The 22,002-nt window shown below is 49.2% G+C and overlaps 1 protein-coding gene across 6 annotated transcripts in view; it reads left to right on the forward strand.

The window, feature by feature from the left end:
* The window catches only part of PRDM16 (PR/SET domain 16), a 258,782-nt gene that overhangs the window by 209,244 nt on the left and 27,536 nt on the right, over positions 1-22,002 (forward strand). For 5 of the 6 annotated variants that reach the window (XM_027742982.2, XM_027742963.2, XM_027742972.2 and 2 more), the window contains 3 exons: positions 7,902-8,036; positions 14,287-14,389; positions 19,856-20,054. In XM_027742982.2, coding sequence (XP_027598783.1) covers positions 7,902-8,036; positions 14,287-14,389; positions 19,856-20,054 — 437 coding nt within the window. Of the gene's footprint in view, positions 1-7,901; positions 8,037-11,990; positions 12,085-14,286; positions 14,390-19,855; positions 20,055-22,002 lie in introns of those variants that run through there. The other variant, XM_027742986.2, reaches the window with a different exon arrangement.

Here is a 22,002-nt window from a genome sequence, read left to right on the forward strand (position 1 = left end):
AGCGTTTGGGGTTTCCACAGGAGCTCTTGGACACGAGTGACTTGTGTGTGTTTTAATCCCTTGGAACAGCCCTGGGAGCTCAGAACCTCTCGCTGCTGCTCCCTCTCCCTGATGCAGTGAAATGTTCTGAAGCTCCAAATCCTCCCCTGCCTGCAGTAGCCTCTGTCTTTTGTTTGTCAGATGAAGATTTCTCTCAAGTTCCCATTCGTTTCTCATCTATTAAGCTTTTAGAACTCCACAATTACAGTTTTTTGAAATGAGCCAAAATGCTGTAGAACACAGAGGTGGGATGTCCTGAACTCTTTCAAGGGGGAGGAAAACTTCAAAGTTTTAGAGTGTGTATATTATGAAGAACTGGAAATCCCTTTCTTGACTCGTGTGTACAATATCTGAGGCAGCCCTGGGATTTGATTCGAGCATCATTTCTTATGGTTACTGTTTAATTTGAGTCAGTGTGGTATGAATTACGTTACTGGTGAAAAATGAGCTTTTGTTGAGATAAATGCCTGCCATCAGCTTGGAAGCTGTCCCCTGTTTTGACATCTTTACTTTGTGCTTTTCTGCGTGCTGATTAGATGTTGCTGCGCAAGTTTAGCTGATTGCCCTGGGAGGGAAAAACGAGGGGGTGGGATTGGATTCATGCACCATCAGGAATCGGCATTGGCAGCACCTTTTATGACATCCTGTGTCGTTCAGGGTGTCTTCTGGGTAGAAAAACTGCACCTCCAGAACAGGAATACAAGGAGTTACAGGTAGAGGAGGGAAAGCAGAGCCAGTGTGGGTTTTTCTCAGGAGTTCTTCACTTCTGCCCTTTGCCCCGTTGCACAGAACTCGCTCTGCCCGTGTCAGTGCGGTGCCTCTCTGCTGTGGGGAGCTGGAGATGCTTTTCTGGAGTTCATATTTGATGTGTAAAAACATAAATTTAATGTAAAGGGAGTCCTAGATGGTTGCTGCTGCTGGTGGTTCCTCCTGCCAGGGTTTGTGTTTATGGTCAGGTCTGATGCACCTTCTGCTGGAGCCAATCTGTGGTGCCCGAGGGACACAGCGATGACTCTGCAGGCTGGCAGGTTGTTTTATCCTGATGCAGGGCTGGCACATGGGAAATACTCACTGGCTGGTCTGTGCTGGTGTGTAAGAGAAGAGCAGTTCATAGTGGGCAGCCCTTCAAAAGGCTTTGCTGGATTCAAATGCACTCAAGAAACCTAAGCTCGCCTACAAAGCTCGTGTGAGTGATCCAGGCTCCTCTGCTTGGAGCCTGAACAGGGAGTTTTGGTAGAAAACAGGCTTTTTCATGTGATTTCTCGTGTGCTTTAGATGTCGTAGAAAAAAAAGGAGAAGGTTATTTTTCCATGACAGAAGCATGTCCCAGTAACAGTCTTCCCTGCAGCTCGCTGATGGTTTTCCTCCAGATCCCTCACAAAGCCAGATGACACAGGAGCCCAAGAGCAGACTCGGAAACGCACACACCAGTGGAAAATTCCCACTCCAGACGTGTGGCTTGGGCAGGAGTGAAAGTTCAGAAACATTTAACCTTTTAAAAACCTGAATTGGTCTCTCTCCCTTCAGCTGCAGCAGCGCTTTGCCTCCCACAGGCCAGCAGTGCCACCAAACCCAGCAGTGTCACCAGGCTCAGCAGTGCCACCAAACCCAGCAGTGCCACCAGGCTCAGCAGTGCCACCAAACCCAGCAGTGCCACCAAACCCAGCAGTGTCACCAGGCTCAGCAGTGCCACCAAACCCAGCAGTACCACCAAACCCAGCAGTGCCACCAAACCCAGCAGTGCCACCAAACCCAGCAGTGCCACCAAACCCAGCAGTGTCACCAAACCCAGCAGTGCCACCAGGCTCAGCAGTGTCACCAAACCCAGCAGTGCCACCAGGCTCAGCAGTGTCACCAAACCCAGCAGTACCACCAAACCCAGCAGTGCCACCAAACCCAGCAGTGCCACCAAACCCAGCAGTGCCACCAAACCCAGCAGTGTCACCAAACCCAGCAGTGCCACCAGGCTCAGCAGTGTCACCAAACCCAGCAGTACCACCAAACCCAGCAGTGCCACCAGGCTCAGCAGCAGCCCTGGTCAGTCTGTGCCTGGCATTGCCAATCCCCTTGACCCCAGTGCAGTCCAGCTGAGCTGCCCCATGTTCAGGGTTCTCCCGGCTCTGGCTCAGTTTAGAAGAGGAGGGAACTTGCTTGTTTGACAGTGGGAGAACCATAAAGATTTCTTTTCCTCTCCTCTGAGCTTTCCAGTGTATGGATTCTGTGGGCTTTCGTCCTAGGGCTGGTGGGTTCTGTGTTCTGCTGGAATCTGCAGGTCTGCTTGCAGGGAGGACAAGATGTGAATGGTGAGGAGACTCCTGAGGACAGGAGGCTGTTCACAGAGCCAGACACATGAACTGAGTTCTCTGATCCTGCAGCCATTTACCAGCCCTTAGGACTTGAGCCCTGAGCCCCCTGCACTGCCTGTGTCCCGTGGGGGTCACGCTGCAGACAAGGCTCTGACCACCAGGGTGGTGGCCAGAGCTCTGCTGCCCACTCCTCACGGAGAGCACAGGCAGAGGCTTTCAGGGAATGGCCCTTTCTCTCCTTATCTAGTGGTTTTGGGGCTGGCAACTGGCTTTTTTGGACAAGAAGTTTACTGTACATAACTCAAAGTGGCTCTCCCTGAGTACACTCAGAGCTTTTCCTGTGGCCCTGAGCTGGGGCAGCAGACAAGCAGGGTTTGGCTCAGCTGCTCTTCCCATCGCTTTCCAGTGCTATGACCTGTTTTTGTCTGACACGTTTCTCATTAACTCTTTGTCAAATCACCAGGAAGCCTGCTTAATTGCGGGCAGAGTGCTGAATTTATGAGTTCATCTAGGCTTCATGTCTACACATTGACAGAGGTGTTTCTCTGGATGGAGTCTTTTTCTCTTCATTTTGTGGCAAGAATGGAGTTTCTGTTTCAGTTACTTCTGAAAGTCATAAATTGCAGCAGGCCCTCCCTCCCCTTTATTTAAAAGAAACACAACAAAACTTCATGGCAACAGTTTATTGCTCTAAATCAGCTCGTGGGTCATTAAAGCAAAAAGGGGGGGAGGAAAAAAAGAGGAAAAATCTCCAACTCCTGCCAAATAAAATGCGCACATCGGCCAAGCTGTCAGAGGCAGATCCTGCAACCACGGGATGAGAAGGTTTATTACACTTTGGGCTTCTGGGGAGGGATGTTATAGCAACAGGACGCTGGGTCACTGATGGCAAACTCCTGGTTGCTTCGTTTCTTCATGCACACTAGGAATCCATTAAGCGACCTGACGACAGATCCGCAGGCACTGCGGCCCCCGGCACACCTCTGCCGGGGCCAGGCCTTGGACGCTGCCCATTGAAACGTGAAAGGAACAACCCAACAGAGAGCCCACAAATTAGGGGAGCAGGAAACCTCAAATGATGTGCAAAAAAAATTGTAAACGTTCGAGGCGAATTTTTCCATAACTTCTGCTCCATAACTCAGCATTTCTGATGTTAATAAATTATGGAACGGAGCCTCTGCGAGATCAATGAAGCCTTTTGGATCCAAACCCCGAGCGCCACGCAGCAGACGGCAGATGAAGCTGCAAAGTGAGTCCTGGAACATGACAACAATTTCCTTTTGGCTGGAGAGGGATGAGCCTGAACCGCAGCCACAGCCGGCGTTCTGGCTCTGCAGCCCAAATCCCTGTCTCTGCAGCGGGCCAGTCAAAGCCCTGTAATCCCAGGGATCATGGGGGTGCATTTGTTTGGAGCAGATAGCCTGGAGAGGAGGAGGATGGGGACTCTGGAGCAGGGAGGAGAGTGTGTTCTGTGGAAACACAGGGAATGACTCCACCAGACAGAGTCATGGCACAGTTACTGGCAGGGAAGAGGAGGGGAACTGGGAGTTCTTCGATGAACTGCTGGATTTGCAGACAAAAGTCCTGGGAGGTGCTGTGGGTTAATAAATAAACACTGAACTCACCATCTGAAGCAGAGGGAGAAAAGATGAACTTAGTTTTTGGCTTATTGAGTTAAAAAAAAAAAAAGCAGGGAGAAATCCATGGTGGGGTAGGTGGGATCAAGTGGAAGAGTGATGGGGGAGATGAGGCAGAGGAAATGCTCCCACGGGAATTAACTCTCTGAGCCCTCAGGCCACAGTCCAGATGAAAGTTTGCTTTTCCAGCAGATCCCAAGTGCACGTGGCTGTCCCTGCCCACCCGTGGTTTAACATGGGGACAAGGTAAAAGGGACACTGTGTTCCTGCAGGGAGCCCAGCTCCAAGGGACAGGGATGCTGTGCCTCAGATCCGAGAGGATCAAGGGGGTGAAGAGCATTGCCCCAAAACTGGCTGGAGTATCAGCACGTACTGGTTACAGAACAGCAAAACCAGTGCCAGTTACTAAGTATAAATTTATGTTGGTTTTTTTTCTCCTCTCCCGTATCTCCACACCTTTTTTCCCCTCTCCTCTTGCTCTGACAACTTCTTTTAATGTCTGAGCCAAATTACCCACTGGAGAGAGCTCTGCACTGCCTGGCTGGTGCAGAGCCAGCCCGAGCACAGAGCACAGGAACAACTGCAACTGCTCCCTGTCAGCTCCACCAAGGCACAGTCCTGCTCATTACACGGGATCTTCTGCTTGGGTTTTCCTTCCTGTGGCATCTCTTTTGTTGCTGCTGGTGGTAAATACCTGATGTCAACCTTTACCTGTCCAGGGAACAGGGATGTCTGTGAATGGGTGGGCTCACGATTAAAGCTGCTGATAAGTCCTGGGTAGGGATGACCTTAGTTCTGGTCTTAACTGTGAACAACCAGGTTTAACAGAGCTGGAGAGGAGTGCTGTGGTGAGTGCAGCCCCACTCCAGTAGCTGTGTGCAGCTGAGGTTTCCAGCAGTTCACTGCAGGGTGAATCCCTCTGTGCTTCCATCTGGGACCTTCAGTTTACCCACAGCCAACACTCTTTGCCTCCCTTTTTTCTGCCCACCCGCCCTTCTTCAGAGCATCAGTTACCTCTTGGTGCTGCTCCTACTTCTTCTAAACACTGAAAAATGAATTTTCCAGGAGCTTTCCAGGAGCATTTTCAAACCGAAAATCTCTTTTTTTTTTTAGTTACTGACAACGACTTGTAAGCAGTTGGTTTGCAGAATTTCGCCAGAGGAAATTTCTGATTTCCTTCTGGTCTAAACTGGAAGAAGATGTGGTAAAAGGTCTCAGCTTGTTTTTCCGGAGTTTTTTAAGGTGGGAGGAAGAGAGACTTAGAATGTTATTCTGTGTGTGCACACTCGACAGAGGAAAAAATAGATACCGCAGATAGTGATTGGTGGTGGCTTTTGGATTTCTCAGGGTTCTTTGTGCTGTGAAATAACCCTGGCCCAGAACATCAGCCGAGAGCGTGAGCGTGTGAACTCGAGCTTTAATTAGAGGTCTTGGCCACCAAGGGCTGAGCTCACCCAGGAGCACCCTCTGCTCCAGGACTGGTCCTGCAGCACTTTCAGACCAGTTGATTCCCCCCTTTGTTTTCTTCTCAAAGGGTCCTCATTGATCCCAGCAGAGGCCTCCCACTCGAGGAGGGATGGCTGTTTGCAGAGTCCCCTCCAGTGCCACTGCAGGCCTTGGGCCGTGGTGCTGGCTTCTATTTGTGGGGTACAGTGAGTGTGTGTGAAAAACAGGAGCTGAAGTTCTCAGGGCTTTCATGCAACCTTTTTTTTTTCTCGTTTTGATCTGTCAGCTTTCACACCCCCAGCTTGGGTTTTATTTCCCCACGCAGATAAAACCACAGTTTCAGGTGATTTCGAGCTATGGCAGAACCTCCTCCTGAGGCAGAGCTGGCCCTGGAGCCTGAGCAGGACCCTGCAAAGTGAATCTGAGCCAAATTCTGAGCTTTCCTTGAGCTGTCTCCCCATGGAACTAGATGATCCTGGAGGTCCCTTCCCACCCAAATCTGTCTGTGATTCTACAATCTGAGTGTCCTCATCAAACAATTCTAGAAGATGAGAGAGGGTGTCTGTAAGATACAGCTGTGAAATAAAACAGCCTTTTTGGGTAGTCCTGGAGTTTTCCACATCGTGTTCCCAGGGTGACTGAACATCACCAGTTGCTGCCTTATAAATTAATGGCATTGGGAGGTTTGTGGGCTGCTGTTTACTCAAACCTTTAAAAACTGTTCAGTGGCTTCAGACCAGCTGAGCATCGGTGATTCATCTCATTCTGTTTTCCAGACGAATTCCCTGGAAGTTGTTATCACTTTCTGATTAGGTGTGTCCCCACTCCTGCCCCTCGAGGTGATGGTTTGGCTGCTCCACTTGATTTGGGATCAGTAAGGCCAAGAGAAGCACTTCAATCTTAATAGCTTTGGTCAGCCTCTGTTCCTGGAGTTCCCTGAGCTAAAACAGGAGTTATGGTTATTTTAGCTTGAATTAGTACAGTCTTTCAACCCATGTTACAAACACTTTTTTGTTGTTGTTTTTTTTCTTGCAAAGCCCAAACAACCTAAAATTGGCTTCTTGTGCCATTACTGCCCCATCTGAGGCCTGTGGTGTTCCCAGCAGAGCTCAGGGGAGGTGAACAAGGGGGTCCAGAAAGTACCAGGGTTTGAGAAAAGGTCTGGTCAGGGCAGAGTCAGTGACCATGAGTGTTCCCAGGCAGGGGATGAAGGAACTGAGCACATACAGGTTGTTTCCTACCCCAGTTCTGTCCCAAACACACGTCTGGGGAGGAAATGCAGGATTTCAGTGACTCTCAGTGCCATGTTCGATTAGGAAGGAAGAAGGCAAAGAGTAATGGTGGGAAAGGGTTAGTGCAGGAGGTGAGGGACCAGGGAATGTGTGCAGGGAGGTGGGAGCTTTCCTGGGGATGCTGGCAGGTCCTGCAGTCCTGGGGGTTCAGGGCTGGGAACGAGAGTCTCAGCTGGCAACATCAGCCCAGCCTTGCTGCTGTCATCGCTGGGGTTTAATTTTTCCTTTCCTTTGTTTTCCCACCTTTTCTTTTTTTTAGCTCTGTCTTGAAATAGATGGGAAAGTATTATCGTATCCCATGAGATTTTGAGAGAATTAATTGCTAGTAAAAGCATGTTAAGAGCTTCTGATGACTGAAGTAATTTGCACTGACACAGGGTCTGGTCAGGGTAGAGGGAAATCTAAGGAAAAAAGGAGTTTCTGTAACAGGGAGGCTCACTTAGGAGCAGAACAGGGTTTTGCCATGCTTGGGCTCAAAGGCCTTTTCCTTGTTTTCAGGGTGTCCTGTGTAATCTTTTAAATCACAGACCTTTAATTAACTCTTTTTTCCACACACCTGGACTTCTATTTGGAGGTTTTTGTTTGGAAGGGGTCTGGTTTTGCACACAAGCCCAATTGTGTCTCACACTCAGCCCCACTAACGTGGTCAGTGGATTTCTGATGCTGTACTTTGATAAATGAAAGTATCATTTGTTAAAGCGTTTTTTTTAAAATACCATTCCCCAGCGCTGTGGAAAGTGACTTGTTTTGAAAGTGGATTGAAACATTTGTAATTAAAACTGGTCCTGCACAAAAGGATAAAATAGATAAGGTGAAGATGGAGCAGTTTAAGGACCTTGTCATTGAAATCAATAGAGTTTGGAGGAATTCCCTGCTTTGGTTCCTTGGACTGGTGTGGAGACCAGAGCTGTGTGTTTGTCTCCAGTTGTGGTCCTGATCCTGTTCCTCCTGGACCACTCTGCTGTATGTCCTCAGAGGTTCTGCCAACGCGGAATTTCAGATTACAGCTGAGAGCTGGTTTTACTCTTGTCATCTCTCTGTGAGCTGTGTGTGTCATCCAGTGTTCTCTTTTCTGTTTCCAGTTTAGAGTTCTGCCTTGCAAACAGTTTTCCCTCCTCTCCTGTCCCCAGAGCTGCCGTTTGGTGCCAGCTGACCTGTGCCTTTCTCCCGTTCTCCTGCAGATTGCTGACGACCTGGGCAATGAGAAGTTCTGTGTGGATGCTGGCCAGGCTGGGGCTGGCAGCTGGCTGAAGTACATCCGTGTGGCCTGTTCCTGTGATGAGCAGAACCTGGCTGTGTGCCACCTCAACGAGCAGGTAACGGCCCTGCAGGGGCTGCCCTGCCCACCCCACCCCTCCACAGGGGCTGGGGGCTTGGCCAGGGCGTGGTGTGGAGGGGCAGCACTGAAAGGAGCCAGCCAAGGCACTGATCTGCTCAGCAGCTCCACTGGGGTGTCCCTGGGACCTCCAGAGTGCAGATCCTGCAGCCCCTGACTCCTCTGGTGGTGAAGCAGATGATGTGAACACGGGTGATGGTGACAGAACACACTGAGAAGGGTGGAAAGCAGTGCTGGGGGTCATGGCCATGGGAACCGTGGGCAGGGCTGGGTGGGGAGCACAGTGCCAGGCTGGAAACTCTGCTGGTGTCTGCCTTGAAGAGGAGAGCAGGAGATGGTTTGGGAGTCTGCTGAGGAGGAGGAGGGCAGGTGGAACCCTCCTAGGCAGGTGACAGCAGTGCTGGGGGGGTGTGAGTGAAGGGTGTTACATGGAATTAATAGGAATTTGATGAGGTCTGCCAAAGTTTGCAAAGTTCTCTGAAGCTTAAACCCAAAAATGGATTCAGGATGAGCAATCCTCGTTGAGAGTTTCACAAACCTCCAGTCGAGTCCAAATCAAATGCAAGTCACTGTTTCAGACCCAACTTAAATGAGAAATCCTGTCCTGCTGCTGTTACCTGTCAGCAAACAGGAGGTACATTTGGATCTGTGAAGGACTTTTAAGGATGTTATCAGCTGCTCTGGGCTTTCATCAAACTCAGTGAATTCATAATTCCCGAGTGGCCAAGGTGCCTTTTGAATATAACCCCCCACAACACAAGAGTATTTGAATTCTTAAAGACTCAAAATAAAATTTCTAGTGAAGTAATTGACAGCAGAATCTGGACTGTTGAATGATCCCCCCCATTACAGATTGTAATGTATTTAAAATGTATTTCTAGTTAGAAAGAGATTAATTGAGACATTTCATTAACTATTTTTCAATTGTGGAGCCAATTTTCACAGGTAGAATAACGTTAGCCCGTTTTCTTTATATTTATTCATGCTGAATAGGTATTTGAAAAGAATAGAAGATATCCTTGATTGACTGAGATAATTGTGATTCTGAAGGAGGACTGAAAAAAATGGTAGAAAAATGATATGATTTACTAAATATGTCTGGAAAATGTTTTATTTTTTCCTGTTGCTACTGCTGCCTTCATGAGGAAAATACTTGAGCAGTTCAGGAGTCTGTAATATTAAACAGAATCTCTGTAATAAAGATAATGGCCTGAGCTGGCTTCCAGGGTGATAGCTGCAGCTTTTATTCGGGATGCAGATATTGGGGAATAAAAGGAGTAACAGGGGATGGAAAAAATCGGGCCTGTGTTTAATAACCTCTGTGAGGAGTGTGTGTGTTGCAGGGGGTTTCTGTGTTTTACACACGTGTTTGGTGACTCCGTTTGGGATCCCCGGGTACATAACACAGCGCCTTAAAAAAGAGGAAATAAAAAGCAATGTGGCTCAGCTGAGACAAAGGGAAGGCGATTCCAAAGGAGGAAAACACGGGAACAAAAGCAGAACGTGCAGCCCCATCCTGGCTGTGCGTGCACAAGGCCAAACTTCTCGCCGTGTCCGCTCCTCCCGGGCACCGGGACGGGGCTGGCAGTGGGAGGGCAGGAGGTACAAACCCTGCCCGGCTGCTGGGGATCATTATTTGTGAGAGGAGAACGTAAAGAGCCGTTTTTCAGCCGGTTTTGAATTGTGGAGCTCCTCTGCTGCAGCCGATGCCTCGGGTGGGTGGGTGGGTTTTTGGTCTTTGGGTAAATGCAGCTGTTCTTCTCCCCTCTCTGGTGCTCTCTGTCCCCCCCAAAGCACGAACGTGTGGCTGTGTCGGGGCTCAGACGGGTCCCGGCTGGAACTCGGGCAGCAGTAACAGGGGGGGTCCTGCGGAGGGTCCTCGGCAGGGAGGTGGTTCTGGGACGGGCTTTTCTCCCTCGCCGCGGTTCGTCCCTTGCCCTGGGGACGGTGAAACGTCCCCGCCTCGTCCCGGGGCTCCGGCTGCTCCCGGACGCTTTTCCTCGGAGGGAAGGATGCCCAGCTCCGGTTACGTGGTGCCGGGCTCTGAGCGAGATCAGCCTCGGAGTGTGGTTGTGGTTCTGCAGCACCGATATTTCTGTGTTTGGACCAAATTGCTTTGGTTTAGCTGCAAACTGCTGCAGGCAGAGCCAGCTTTCTGCTGCCCCGAGCTCACAGCCACAGCAGCGGCCACACAGCAGATCCGTGTTCCAACCCAGACTGGAAAAGGGCTCCTCCGGCTTATTTTTACCTTCATTTTTTTAATATATTTTCTTTTTATTTTTTTCTCTCTTCGGTGCCCCGTGCCCAGAATAATTTTGATAAAAATCAAGAAATTTTTTTTTATTGATATTTTCAGTCATCCCTGAGAGCACTACCAAACCCTAGTTATCCTGTTAACTATTTAGTGTTAAATTAAACTGGTAATTAAGAGAGTTGCCTATTCTGTGGTGGGAAATGAGAAATGGTCATGTTTGGAGCTTTTCTATAAATGACCATAATTGATTTATGAATGTAAATCTTCTGCTGGTTTAGTAAATCCGAGTTTTTTCGGTGCACAAGAAATAAAAAAGGAGAGGAAACACAGCAGTGGTTTTAATGAATCCGGACCATCAGTAACACGATTGCAAGATGAAGTTAATTATTATAATGAAATGTTTGATGAAATTAATGTGACTCCAGCAGAATCCAGCTTTTCCCTGATCATTAATGAAGCTTGTCCTATATTTCTGGAAAGACTGCAGAGACGCTTTTAAATACAAGGAGCTACTTTGTTCTGAGAACAAACAGGAGAGGAAAAGGAGCTAAAGGGTGACACAGGGGCAGTGTCAGCCTTTGGCAGGGTAATTCTGAAGGATTTTTCAGTGTAAAATTTGTGACTGTATCTATGAACTAGATGGACCTTTTAGACCGTGGTTTGTGTTTTAGTGCTGGTTTGGGTTTGGGTTACCAGCTGCAAGAGAAATGTCTGTAAATAGCAATTTTTTTTTTCTTTTTTCTCTTAGCTTGGGTCATCCCGAGTCCTGTTTTTCTGACTCAGCCCTGAGCTCTGGGCTCACTCCTAGGCTGTCCTTTGCTTTTTTCCAGGCATTTTTCCCATTAAGCTCAATGTGGTTTGGTCCTGGGAAAAGCTTTTCTTGTTGAACAAGTAGGGAAGAGCGTTGAAGTGCAAATGAAAAAGATAATGAGAAAATGGTGAATTTTGTGGAACTTTTGGTTTGCAGTGGAATTCACAGAAATGAACCCTCCCATCCCTGTGGAGCAGGGCAGTGGGACCTCTCAGAACTGTGCTCACCTGTGCACAGATGAGTGTCCTGCTGTCAGCTCGGTGCTGCTCGGGAGTTCCCACCCGAGGGTCTCTCAGCTGTACAGCGAGATCCTCGGACGCTGCCTTTGGCACCAGGTGCCTGTTTTGGGCTCTGAGCTGGGTGGGGACAGAGTGTCTGCCACGGAAGAACTGTTTGCAAACCAGGGGGAACCAGTGATGGAATTACACTGAGGATTCTGGCAGGCGCGGGGATGGGTTTCTGTGCCCTTTGAGGCATCTTATCAATGGCAAGCAGTTGGATTTCATTTCTCATCCCAAACATTTGTGTTTGTGGCCGTGTCACTGCTTGGAAACTCTCGGTGGGAGATCCCCCGGCCTGCCCCGCCGGGCAGTGCTGGGTGGGCACACAGGGACCGAGATCCCGGGGAGTCAGCGAGTGGGGCTGTGGGGAGGTGCAGGGAGTGCTGAGGAGGGGATGGAGGGAGGCAGCCGGGCACGGCGAGCAGCCGGTGCGGGCCGGGATGTCGGAGCTGCACCGGAGCTCCCGTAAGGGCCGCCCCGCAGCGCGCGGGGGCCGCGACACGCGGGTCAGGGGGGCGGTTGTGTCTCCGTCCGCCCCGGGCAGCGCTTGGAGCTGCTGCAGAGACACGGCCCGGCTGCCCTTCCCTCCCCTCCCCTTCCTTTCCCCTTCCCTGCCCTCCCTGCGACCGGGCCCGTCCACCGGCACCGGAGGAGCGGAGCGGCCGAAGGGACAGAGCGACAGGTCAGGCGGCCCCCGCCCCGTCCAGCCCCGTCCAGCCCCGGCCGGCCCGGCCCGAGCCGCTCCAGAGCCCGGGGCCGGCACCGGGGGCCGGGGGGGACCCCGCGGGGGGACCGGGATCGGGAGCGGGGCCGGGAGCGGGCGGCGTGTGCCACCTGCTGGGGCGGGCGGGGGCATCGCTCCCGGTCCCCTCCCGGTCCCTCTCTCGCTCCCCATCCCGCTCCTGCCCCCGCTCCCGGTCCCGGCAGCTGCGGGAGCGCTCCCCGCCGGCAAGTTTTGCTCGCTGTGTCCCGGGGGGAGGTGGGAATCCCGGTGCGCCGGCGGGACAGCCCTCGCCATCCCCCGCGGGAGCGGGAGCGGGAGGGACGGCGGAGCGAGCGCGTTATCCCGGAGCGGTGCCCGCGGGATGGAGAAGGGCAGCGCTCCTGGAGCTGCGGGAGCTCGTGTGTGACCTGTGCGGGGACTGGGACGGTGCAGGGACTGGGGCAGTTCGGGGACCGGGACAGTGCAGGGACTGGCGGGTCGCGGCCGTTCCGGCACTCGGTGTAACGCGGGCGGATCTGTCGGGAGTGTCCCGAACTCGGTGTAGAGGGAAGGTTCCGAGCTCCGGGAACTGGACTGCCCGGTCCCCGCCGCTCCGAGAGGTGGCTCTGGGAGCGATGGATGCCCCGTGTCCCTGCAGCTCCCTGGGATCACTCCCATCTCCGGGCGGTCACATCTCCCCGCAGCAGCAACTCCAGGACAGGGAGGACAATTCGGGAGCAGCCCGAGCATCTCTTGCTCCTGCCGGGCTCGGGGCCACCCGTGTGCCAGGGCCTCGCATTCCAAGGAGGGAGGGGAGGGGACTCTGGGAAGGAAAAATCATCGTGTTGGCACAATTATTGCAGCCCGGGCAGGACTTCAGGAGTTCTGTGTCTTTCTTCTCCATAAGCGCAGGCTGGCAGAGGCTGAGGGGCAGCGAGTTTAGGCAGTCATTCTGGGTACATTGTACTTCTTATCCTGAAAAATAATTTATTGCTTTGCTGTTGAAGGCAGTGCTAAGGAAACTTGGCAGTTAATAATTGTTATCAGGTGAATTCTTGTGGTATTGTGTTAGAAGAGGGCAGGGTCCAGTGTACTCTAAAAATTTGGGAAACGTGGAAGACACCAAATCTCCTCAGCCCAAGAGAGACATGGAGCTCTTGGAGCAGGTCCAGTGGAGGCTACGAGGAAGATTAAGGGACTGGAGCATCTCTTACGCGTAATCCACTATCAGCCACTCTTCTTCCCCAGGAATTCCTGCCATTTTGTCAGAAGGAATGAGGCCTTTGGGGTCCACTCATGTGTGACCCACCTGTCACCAGACCTGCTGCCCTGGTTTCTGTGGGGTTTGAGGGAAGAACAGTAAAGTTCAGTGTGTGGCATGTCTAAAAACATACACTATGTTAGTGCAATGTTACATGTCATTGCACCTTGGATGAAGGAGATTTCTTTCTCACTGGAATATTTTCTAGATATCCTTGGAGTGCCAGGATTCATTTTGGTTCAGGAAAGCTGTGTAAAGCCCAGGTATCCTTTAATCCATGTTCTGCTCCCTCCCAGTGCAGCTGGGACATGGGCTCTGCCCTTGTCTCAATCCTGTTTCTGTTTTGGGGTTTCCCCCTGTGCAGTGACAGAGGTTCAGCAGGTGAACAGTGCTGTGCTTGGGACATTTTGGAAGGTCCAGGGTCTGTGCTCAGATGGGAGCTCAGAATAAGCTGCTGACCTGGAGTGATTCAGATCTTGTCCTTAGGGGTCAGGTCTCAGCTGTAGGGGAGAATAATCTCCAAAATGATTCCGTGAAGAAGTGATAATTCAGCTCTAACCATCAGGCCAATCTCAGCCCAGGGAGCAGAGAGTTAAATGTGTCCCTTCCATCAGTTTAACCTTCCCCTCGCTGTAACAAACACACTGACTTAGAGGAGGAGGGAAAACAAAGGGAAGATTTTGTGTGATTTGAAGAAGAGAGACTGTTACCCAAAATATTTCCCTGTTGTCCCAGCCCTGTGAAATGCTGACACCCAGAGAGCCAAATAAAGGCAGAAAAACGAGCTCTCAGCAGCAATCATCCCAACCCAAGTGACAGCCTCCCCTGTTAGCTGGAGTCATTGCAGTTATTGGGGAAAATGTAAAGTGCAAGTCTTTGCATATTTAACATGTCTCTCAATTTTTGTTTCTGATTCCCAGATCTATTATAAAGTTATTAAAGAAATTGAGCCAGGAGAAGAGCTCTTGGTGTGTTTGAAGGAAGGTGGTTATTCCCTTGGGAACATGGCGCCCAGCATGGAAGGTAAGGCCTCCAGAGGACCTTCTGCACCTCTCTGCAGCACACCCAGGAATGCTGAGAACCTCAGTGAGAGCTGAGCCGGGACAAAACCTGATCCAGTACCTCCCCCTTCTGTCGCTGTTGGGATGTTATGCTCATTTTTGCTCTTTCCCTGGTGGGAGTGACTGTCTAAGTCCACGATAGTGAGTCTTTACTAAACTCAAGATGTGCAGCAGACTAATTTTCCCCTTCCTTGTGAGGAACATTGTGGTTTTGAATATGATTGGAGGTGCCTTTTCCATCCCCAGGGTCACCATGTTTCTTTAGGTGTGATAAAAATGGGCTGAACCTTTCCAAGGCCTGGAAAACAGCAGAGCTTTAGAGTACCTGGAAAAAGGGGATCCAGGCAGAGGGTGGAAGAGTCATCCCTAGAATTATTATTGCTGGGATATCAACACCTCACCTGCTCTTGCACAGTCCACTAATTTCTAAATATATTCTCATTTACCAGCTGTGTTTAAACTATTAGTTGGAAATACTGTTCTATACAAATAATCACTGAAATCTGAGTTCTCTCACCTGGGCATGTCACAGTGCATTTATGTTCTCTTACCTGCATAGGAATATAATTTCAGATTCAAATTTGCAGTGAAATCCTTTAAGAGTGTGCACAGGATGTGCACAGTTAGTTTCAAATATTTCTGGAGAACAAGATAGTTTGAGGATTTGTGCTGCTGGAAGCTCGTTTGCTGAAGGGCTGGGGGTGAAATGTGGTAGCTGCTGCCTCACTCATGTCAAATTCGGGATTATTATTTTTTACTGTTCTCTCCCCCCCCCAAAAAAAAGTTAACAATTTTCTCGAGGCTGACACACAGAGATGAATAATTTCTGTACCCTTTTTTTGATGTCAGGGAGAAATCAGAATGAAAACTCACCGCTGTTCTGCATTTCAGTTTCTAAAAGGCTTTTATGTGAACAAGCAAAAAGTGCTCCTTGTTTTCCATCTCTGTCATTATTGGAACATTTATCTGTGTCTTCCTGGTAACGTCTAGTGCTTTTGCCGCATAATTGCTGTCAAATTACGCCAGGCCAACATTAAATATTTGACTCCTTAATACTTTTTACTTTCAGCAGGGCTATCTTCCTGCTGCCTCGCAGCCCCAGTTCGCTTCGGAATTAACAGGAAGGAAAATGCAAAATTGTTCCACACAAAGATAATTATCATAAAAATCTTTTCTCCCAACCCCAGCCAAACACAGCAGACCCCTTATCACTGCAGGAATTTTGAGTAGGGCACTTGAACTCCTTTGAGATTCGAGTCTGGTAGATTAGCATGTAGATGCCACATAATTGTGTTCCCCTTGGTTTCTCTGAAAGCTATTAGGCACTGATTTATTTTTCTGTTACATTCCTGCTTTGTCCTGAGTGTTACTGATGGAACTTCAGATAGGCACATATAACCACAGATTTGACAAACAAGACACAGAGAACAGGCAGCAATTTCTGTGTAACTGGGTTGTTCTTTTCTTTTCAGCCCCTTCTCCCTGTCAGACACCAGAGCAGTTACCTTTCTGAAGGGCAGCATTTGCTGTTTTCATTTGTGACGCCTAAAGAAAGGGGAAAACTTTAATGAGAACTTGTTTTGAAGGGCAGCCTTTTTATTTTTGGTACTTAAAGAAGGAAAAAAGAAACCCTTTAATGAACCTGAAGTCTGCAAACCGAGTGTCTCATACAGACACAAAATCGATAGCAGGTCGGAGCTCAGCCCTGATTTAGGTTTCAGTTCTGCAGGGGGAGGATCTGGCCCTGAGTCTGAGTTCAGTTCCTTTCCCTGCAGGGTATTTGTTGAGAAGTCTGGTCTCTAACCTACTGAAGTTCAGCAGTGGGAATGCCACGGGAATGGGTGTTGGATATGGATATACTAGCATAGAATTATGGAATGATTTGGGATGGAGGGGACCTTAAAGACCATCCAGTGCCACCCCCTGCCATGGGCAGGGACACCTCCCACTAGCCCAGGTTGCTCCAAGCCCCCTCAAACCTGGGCACTCCCAGGGTTGGGGGAGCCACAGCTTCTCTGGGCAGCCTGTGCCAGGGCCTCCCCACCCTCAGCTGCTCCACCAGCCCATCAGTTCTTCCTCTCCTGAACCTGTCTGAGCATCCAAATAGAATTTACAGCCGGTGGCAACATGAATAACATGGCTTTTAGTCCTATATTTGCCAGTTCTCTAATTCTTCTTTCAATGCAAATTTCTTTTCCAAACCCAGATATTCTGAAGCACATGCACTGCTTTTCCTATCCTCCATCTTTCCTACCTGAGTTTGATCCTCTTGTACTGTGTGTGATTCAGGTGATCTGGTAAAGGAAAAGGAGAATTAGAAGCAAAATCTCTGAATTATTATTGAGGCTATTAATGTATTTCATCTACTTCCCTGCTCTGTGATCTCACAGAAAGGACAAACCTGTGTCGCTGCTGCTCAGGGCAGGCAGGGCTGGGTCAGGTGTGTGCTGGGAGGGGGTGCTGCCAAGTCATCCAGCTTTAGCCAGGGATGGAGGACATTATTCCCCATGGATGGTTTTCCAAACTCAGAGAGGATTTCTGCTTCCTAGAGGAGAGCTTGGGTGAAATAAGATGCAATTAATCGTGTAAATCTCAAACTGAAGGAGGAAGAATTTCGTCTGGATTTGCAGAAGGAATTTAGATGCATTTTCTCTGAGGTCAAAAGAAGAAAAAATTCTGTTTTCTCCGTTCCAAGTGTTTTCAGGTCTGGGGAATTGCCAGGGTGAGGTGGAGGGGTTCTGGGAGTTCGGTAGGAGTTTTTTGAGGTGAAGGTACCTGGGGGTCCCCAGCCTGCAGGATTCCAGTCGCTCCTACAAAAAAATCCTCCTGGGTTGAGCCACCGCTGTGTTTACAAACGAATGAGGAGGGGAAATGTTGGCTCTGAGGCAGATGAACACCTTGCCAGAGCATTTCCACAGATCTGGAGTTAGTGAGGGATTTATCCTGTTCCTCACAGTGCAGTGAGTGACACAGCTCCCGTCCCAGGGACGTCTCCAGGCAGAGCAGTGAGGTCGTGTTTGTTGGTGCCAGTGCCTGCTCTGAGCCCAGAGCTGCACCCTGGGGCAGAGGAGCCCTTGTTCCAGGGCTGACATGGGTTCACTGGTGCTGAGGAGGGCTGGCAGGGTGAGCTCACTGCCTCAGCCCACGGTGTGTGCCTGCAGGACCCCTGGGGCTGTCGGGTTTGTCTCTCCTGGCCCGAGTTACAGACACCAAAGGTACCTGAACACACCTCATCCCAGCCCTCCCCCCCTCCTTGCTGCCTTCACACCAAGCAAGGTTTTGGTCTGTAAACATGTGCAGATGAAATACTGAGTTTTGCTCAGTAATGTTGTGTTTCATGCTGTTGTTACAAGTAAAATGCAATAACAAGACATAACATGATACTGGACTTTTTTTTCCTTCTTTTTCACTTTTCCCTCATAGTAAGTAGTTTGGATTAATTTAATGGTAGTTTATCCTCAGTCTCTCGGTACTGCTGGTTTTTATGTCCTGATTTTTCCACGTTTCCCTCCCCAGGGACATAAAACACATGAGTTACGTGTTGATACTTTTCTGCAAAATGCCAGTAAAGGGAAATTCTCTAAGGAGCATAGCAGGGCCTGACTCACTTCATGGTGAGGCTGCTGATAGCAATTTCAGAGAATATAATCTGTCAAAATCAGCAGAAATGGGAAAGATTGGGTATTTTTCCCCTAGGTCTCCTTCTTTCAGTCAAAATCCCCCTTCCTCCCCAAAGGAAAATGTTGACCCACTGGATTTCGTTTCTTTTTCACATCCCTCTTTCCTGCAGTTCAGGAAATGCTGGTGCATCCCTGTGGCTGCTGTAGGATTATTGGTGCCCTGAGTGAATGGGTCTGGCACCCCTGGCCAGGCTGCTGGGATTCCCAGGGGGCTGCACTGGCCCTGCCTCGGTGATACTTTCTTTTTCAGCCGTGTTTGACTTTTCCCATGTCGATACTTTCTGTGTAGGTGTGCAAAGTGTTGGGTTTCCTCTGCCCACGTCGCTGCTGTAGCAGCTTCTGGGACCTTGTCTTGCCTTGCTCAGTTTTAAGCTCAGGTTTAAATAGGCTGTGTGGGGAGAAAGGGAGATGGGAGCTGAGTGCCCGAGTGTGGGGGGGACGTGGTGACCCCGTGGTGACACTGCCCGTGCTTCTGCTCCTGGCACACTTACAACAAAATTAACCCTGATTTATATAAAACACCATTCCAGGCCCTAAAGCTCAACCTAAGTGGTTGCAAATGTGCAAAATTTGGGGTGAACAACTGCAAGGGGGACTTCAAAGCAAGGGTTTGCTCAGAGGTTGCAGATTTTGAATATGGGTCCTGGCTGCAGAGCAGCCCCAAAAACAGAGTGTGGCCACTTCCCACCCTGAGAGCAGGGGATGGCTCAGCTCCATCCCAGCATCAGCCTTTGGCTGCATCTCTCAGAATATTCCAACTCTTCCCTTTGAGCTTACGCACTTACCACAAGCTTTCCTTTTGAAAGAAAAGTGATCAGAAGAAGGGAACGAGGCTTAATAGGAAGCAGAGGACGAGGGGAGAGCAGGACAGGGAAACGCGGCACCAGTGACTCAGTGGGGGCTGGAAAGCTTCTGTTTCAGGGTGGAGAAACCCGGAGCTGTCCTGACTCCCTCGCAGAGGTTGTTCTCCTGGAAAATTTACAGCTCAGAGCTGATTGTTTGGCTTGGCACTATGGTCAGGATGCTGCCTTGTAAACTTAATAATAGCTGCCCTCTTTTTAATTTGTTTGACCTTGACTACAGTAATTTATTATGTGCATTAGAACTTTTTTTTTTTTTTTAAAGAAGAAAAAGCAAAGAGCACAGCAACAAAGCCTTTGGCTCCCTGTTCTTCCTTCTACGGTGCTCTGGGTTTGGACTCCTCGGGCTGATGACGCCCTGAGCTCTCGCAGTTGTGAGGGATGAGTTGAGGGGAGAACATTAGACAGACAATTTCTTAGAAAGGAGCTTCTCCAGGTTTGTGCTGTGGCAGTTTGCTTTTCCCAGTATCTGTGTTTATGTGAGTCTGGGTTGTTCCTTTTTCCCTGGCAGCCCCTTTTGAGGAAAAAACTCATTCATATTTTCGAAGGCCCTCCTTGTAGGCAGCTCAACACTCCAGAACAACCCAGTATTTTGTGTGTCTACCAGTTCTTGTAGGTCTCTCTGTCTCTGCAGAGGCCAGGACACAAAGAAAACAAGATCTCCTCTGGTTGTGTGCTCTACATTTTTTTTCTTAATGCTTAAAGTGAAAGCAGCTGCTGGCACAGCCTCCCTTGGGTTCTCTCTCCCCTCACTTGCAGATTTGCTCTTTGTTTGTTTGTTTGCCGGATGCTCACAGAATTTTGCCTTCTCTTTAGTGTTGGGTAAAATAATCCAGCCTGGTGGAACTTGGTGCCCCAGGAGTGCCAACCCCCTGTGTGTTGTTGCAGAGGAGCCCTCGTTCCGCTGTGAGGACTGTGATGAGCTCTTCCAGTCCAAGCTCGACCTGCGGCGGCACAAGAAGTTCGGCTGCAGCGCCGTCAGCTCCCTCTACGAGACCCTCAATGACGAGATCAAGCAGGAAGGTCTTGGAGATGGACAGGTCTATGAGTGCAAAGACTGTGAGAGGATGTTCCCCAACAAATACAGGTACCCAAAAAGTGCCAGACCCTCCTCTGGCCTCCCCTCTCCCTTCTCCTTCACTGGCCTGTCCGAGGATGGAGACACGGGGCGGAGGGGGGAGCTGGGCAGCCTGGGATGGCTGCAGGGATAAACCTTTCCTTTCTCCACGGGGCTAGGGAATGTTCATTTTGGGATCCTGCAGTGTCCATTAGCTGTTGGGCAGCATTTTATTTCACCCTGATTTCATAGACTGATGCTTTTCCTTGCTTGTTGGGAGAGGCACCCACAGACTGTTGATGGGAAATTTAAATGGTTGTTTTCTGGGTTCCCTGTGGCTCCTTCAGGGCTGTGACAGAGCTTGAGAGACCTGGTTTTGGGCTCTTTGCACCACCTGCTCCCATGTGCTCTGGTTCTGAGGGGAAAGAGTGGAATTAGTTCTGCCAGTGTGTGCATGAAGGCCTTTTATAGGTACCTCTTGGTCACTGGAGATCAGTGGGTTTAAAGAGGCATCGTTACCCTGAGATCTCTTAACACAGCCATGAGCTCCTGTTTGATCTTGCAGAAGCAATTAAAAGATTCTATTCCAATCAGATGTTTGGTTTCACTGTGTTCACCAAGCATTTTTGTAATAGAAATGTAAAAAGGAAAAAAAGGAATATCAGATGTTCTCCAGTTTATGGTTTACTTGCCATAATTATTCAGTTATTATTACAATAAGGCAACTCTAAACAAGGATTAAACTTTTTTTAAAATAGGAAAAACTTTTTGGGCCCCTGAGTTTTAACTGAAAATTTGCATCTTGCATAATGTGGTAGTAATCAAATGCAGGTTTTAAGAGATCTTTGAGATTTTTGATTCATTGGCAAAGTGAGACGCAAATGGTAAAACATTAGGGGCCAGCTTTAAAAAGTTGAGGGGCTTTTTTAATCATTTTAAGATTGTGTTTATTTGCATCCTAAGCCTTTATGAAAGCCTTTATAAAATTCTATAAAACCAGAGTTTTCTCTGTTTACCGGAGGCTGAAGTTCTCACATTCTCATTTCTTTTGACTCCTGAGATGAACGAACCTCGCGCACCACGAGGTTTGTCATAAACTGTGAGAACTGGCAATCCCCTGCCAGGCACTGCGTGAGCAGAGCAAAAACCTCGGGGTTAAAGCCAGTGTAAGGCCTGTTTCACTTCAGCTGAACATTTAAAAACATGCATTTGTCACTTTGAACTTAATTATGTTGAGACTTTCAGATCTTTGATCTGGGCGAGTGAGGAAAAAAAATCTATTTTAAAAAACTCAGAGAGCAATGAAGTGTAAAGAGCATTCCCTGATGCATCTGCATCAAAAAGGGCTTAGCTGGGCTGTGGGAGGTGTAAAAGTTGGGGATAGATACTGTGATACCTGTCTGGGGTCCTGTTAGCCCAGTGGGGTGTCATTGTCCCTCACCTTGTGTTTCTACATTGGCCACTTTCCATTAGATAATGAGAGTGCAATTTCCTTAATTTTTTTTTTTACCTGAAAAGACAAGGAGAACTTCCTTTAAGAGTTTTCAGTGTGTTTAATTTCACTGAAAGTTCCAACTCTTTGATCCACTGGTGTCAGAAGTTCTCTCCTCTTTAGCTTCCAGCACTCTCTAATTTTCACGTTAGCTTAGAAAATGCCCTTTTGAAATGTCTGTGTTGTGTCCTCTTTGTAACCCCTGTGTATTCCTGGCTCCCTGGGTGGCTGGGCTGGCACCACGGGCTCAGTGGGTTTGCTGCCTGTCTGACCATCGATTCCAAATATTTGGGAATGTGTAATATAAAGTTCATTTTTTTTGGTGGGGAAGAGAGAGTTGGCAGCATCCCCATTCAGTGTGTGACACGCTGCTGGATTAGTGGGGCTGGGAGGGAATGTCCACATCTGTCTCTCCTCCATCAATCTGCCATGTTTAAGGCCACTAAAACACACAATATACCCACTCAGTGTGCCTAGATGGTCTTA

This window comes from Pipra filicauda, unplaced genomic scaffold, assembly GCF_003945595.2.
Source record: "Pipra filicauda isolate LSUMZ 115617 unplaced genomic scaffold, ASM394559v2 scaffold87_size3191425_pilon, whole genome shotgun sequence".
NCBI lineage: Eukaryota > Metazoa > Chordata > Aves > Passeriformes > Pipridae > Pipra > Pipra filicauda.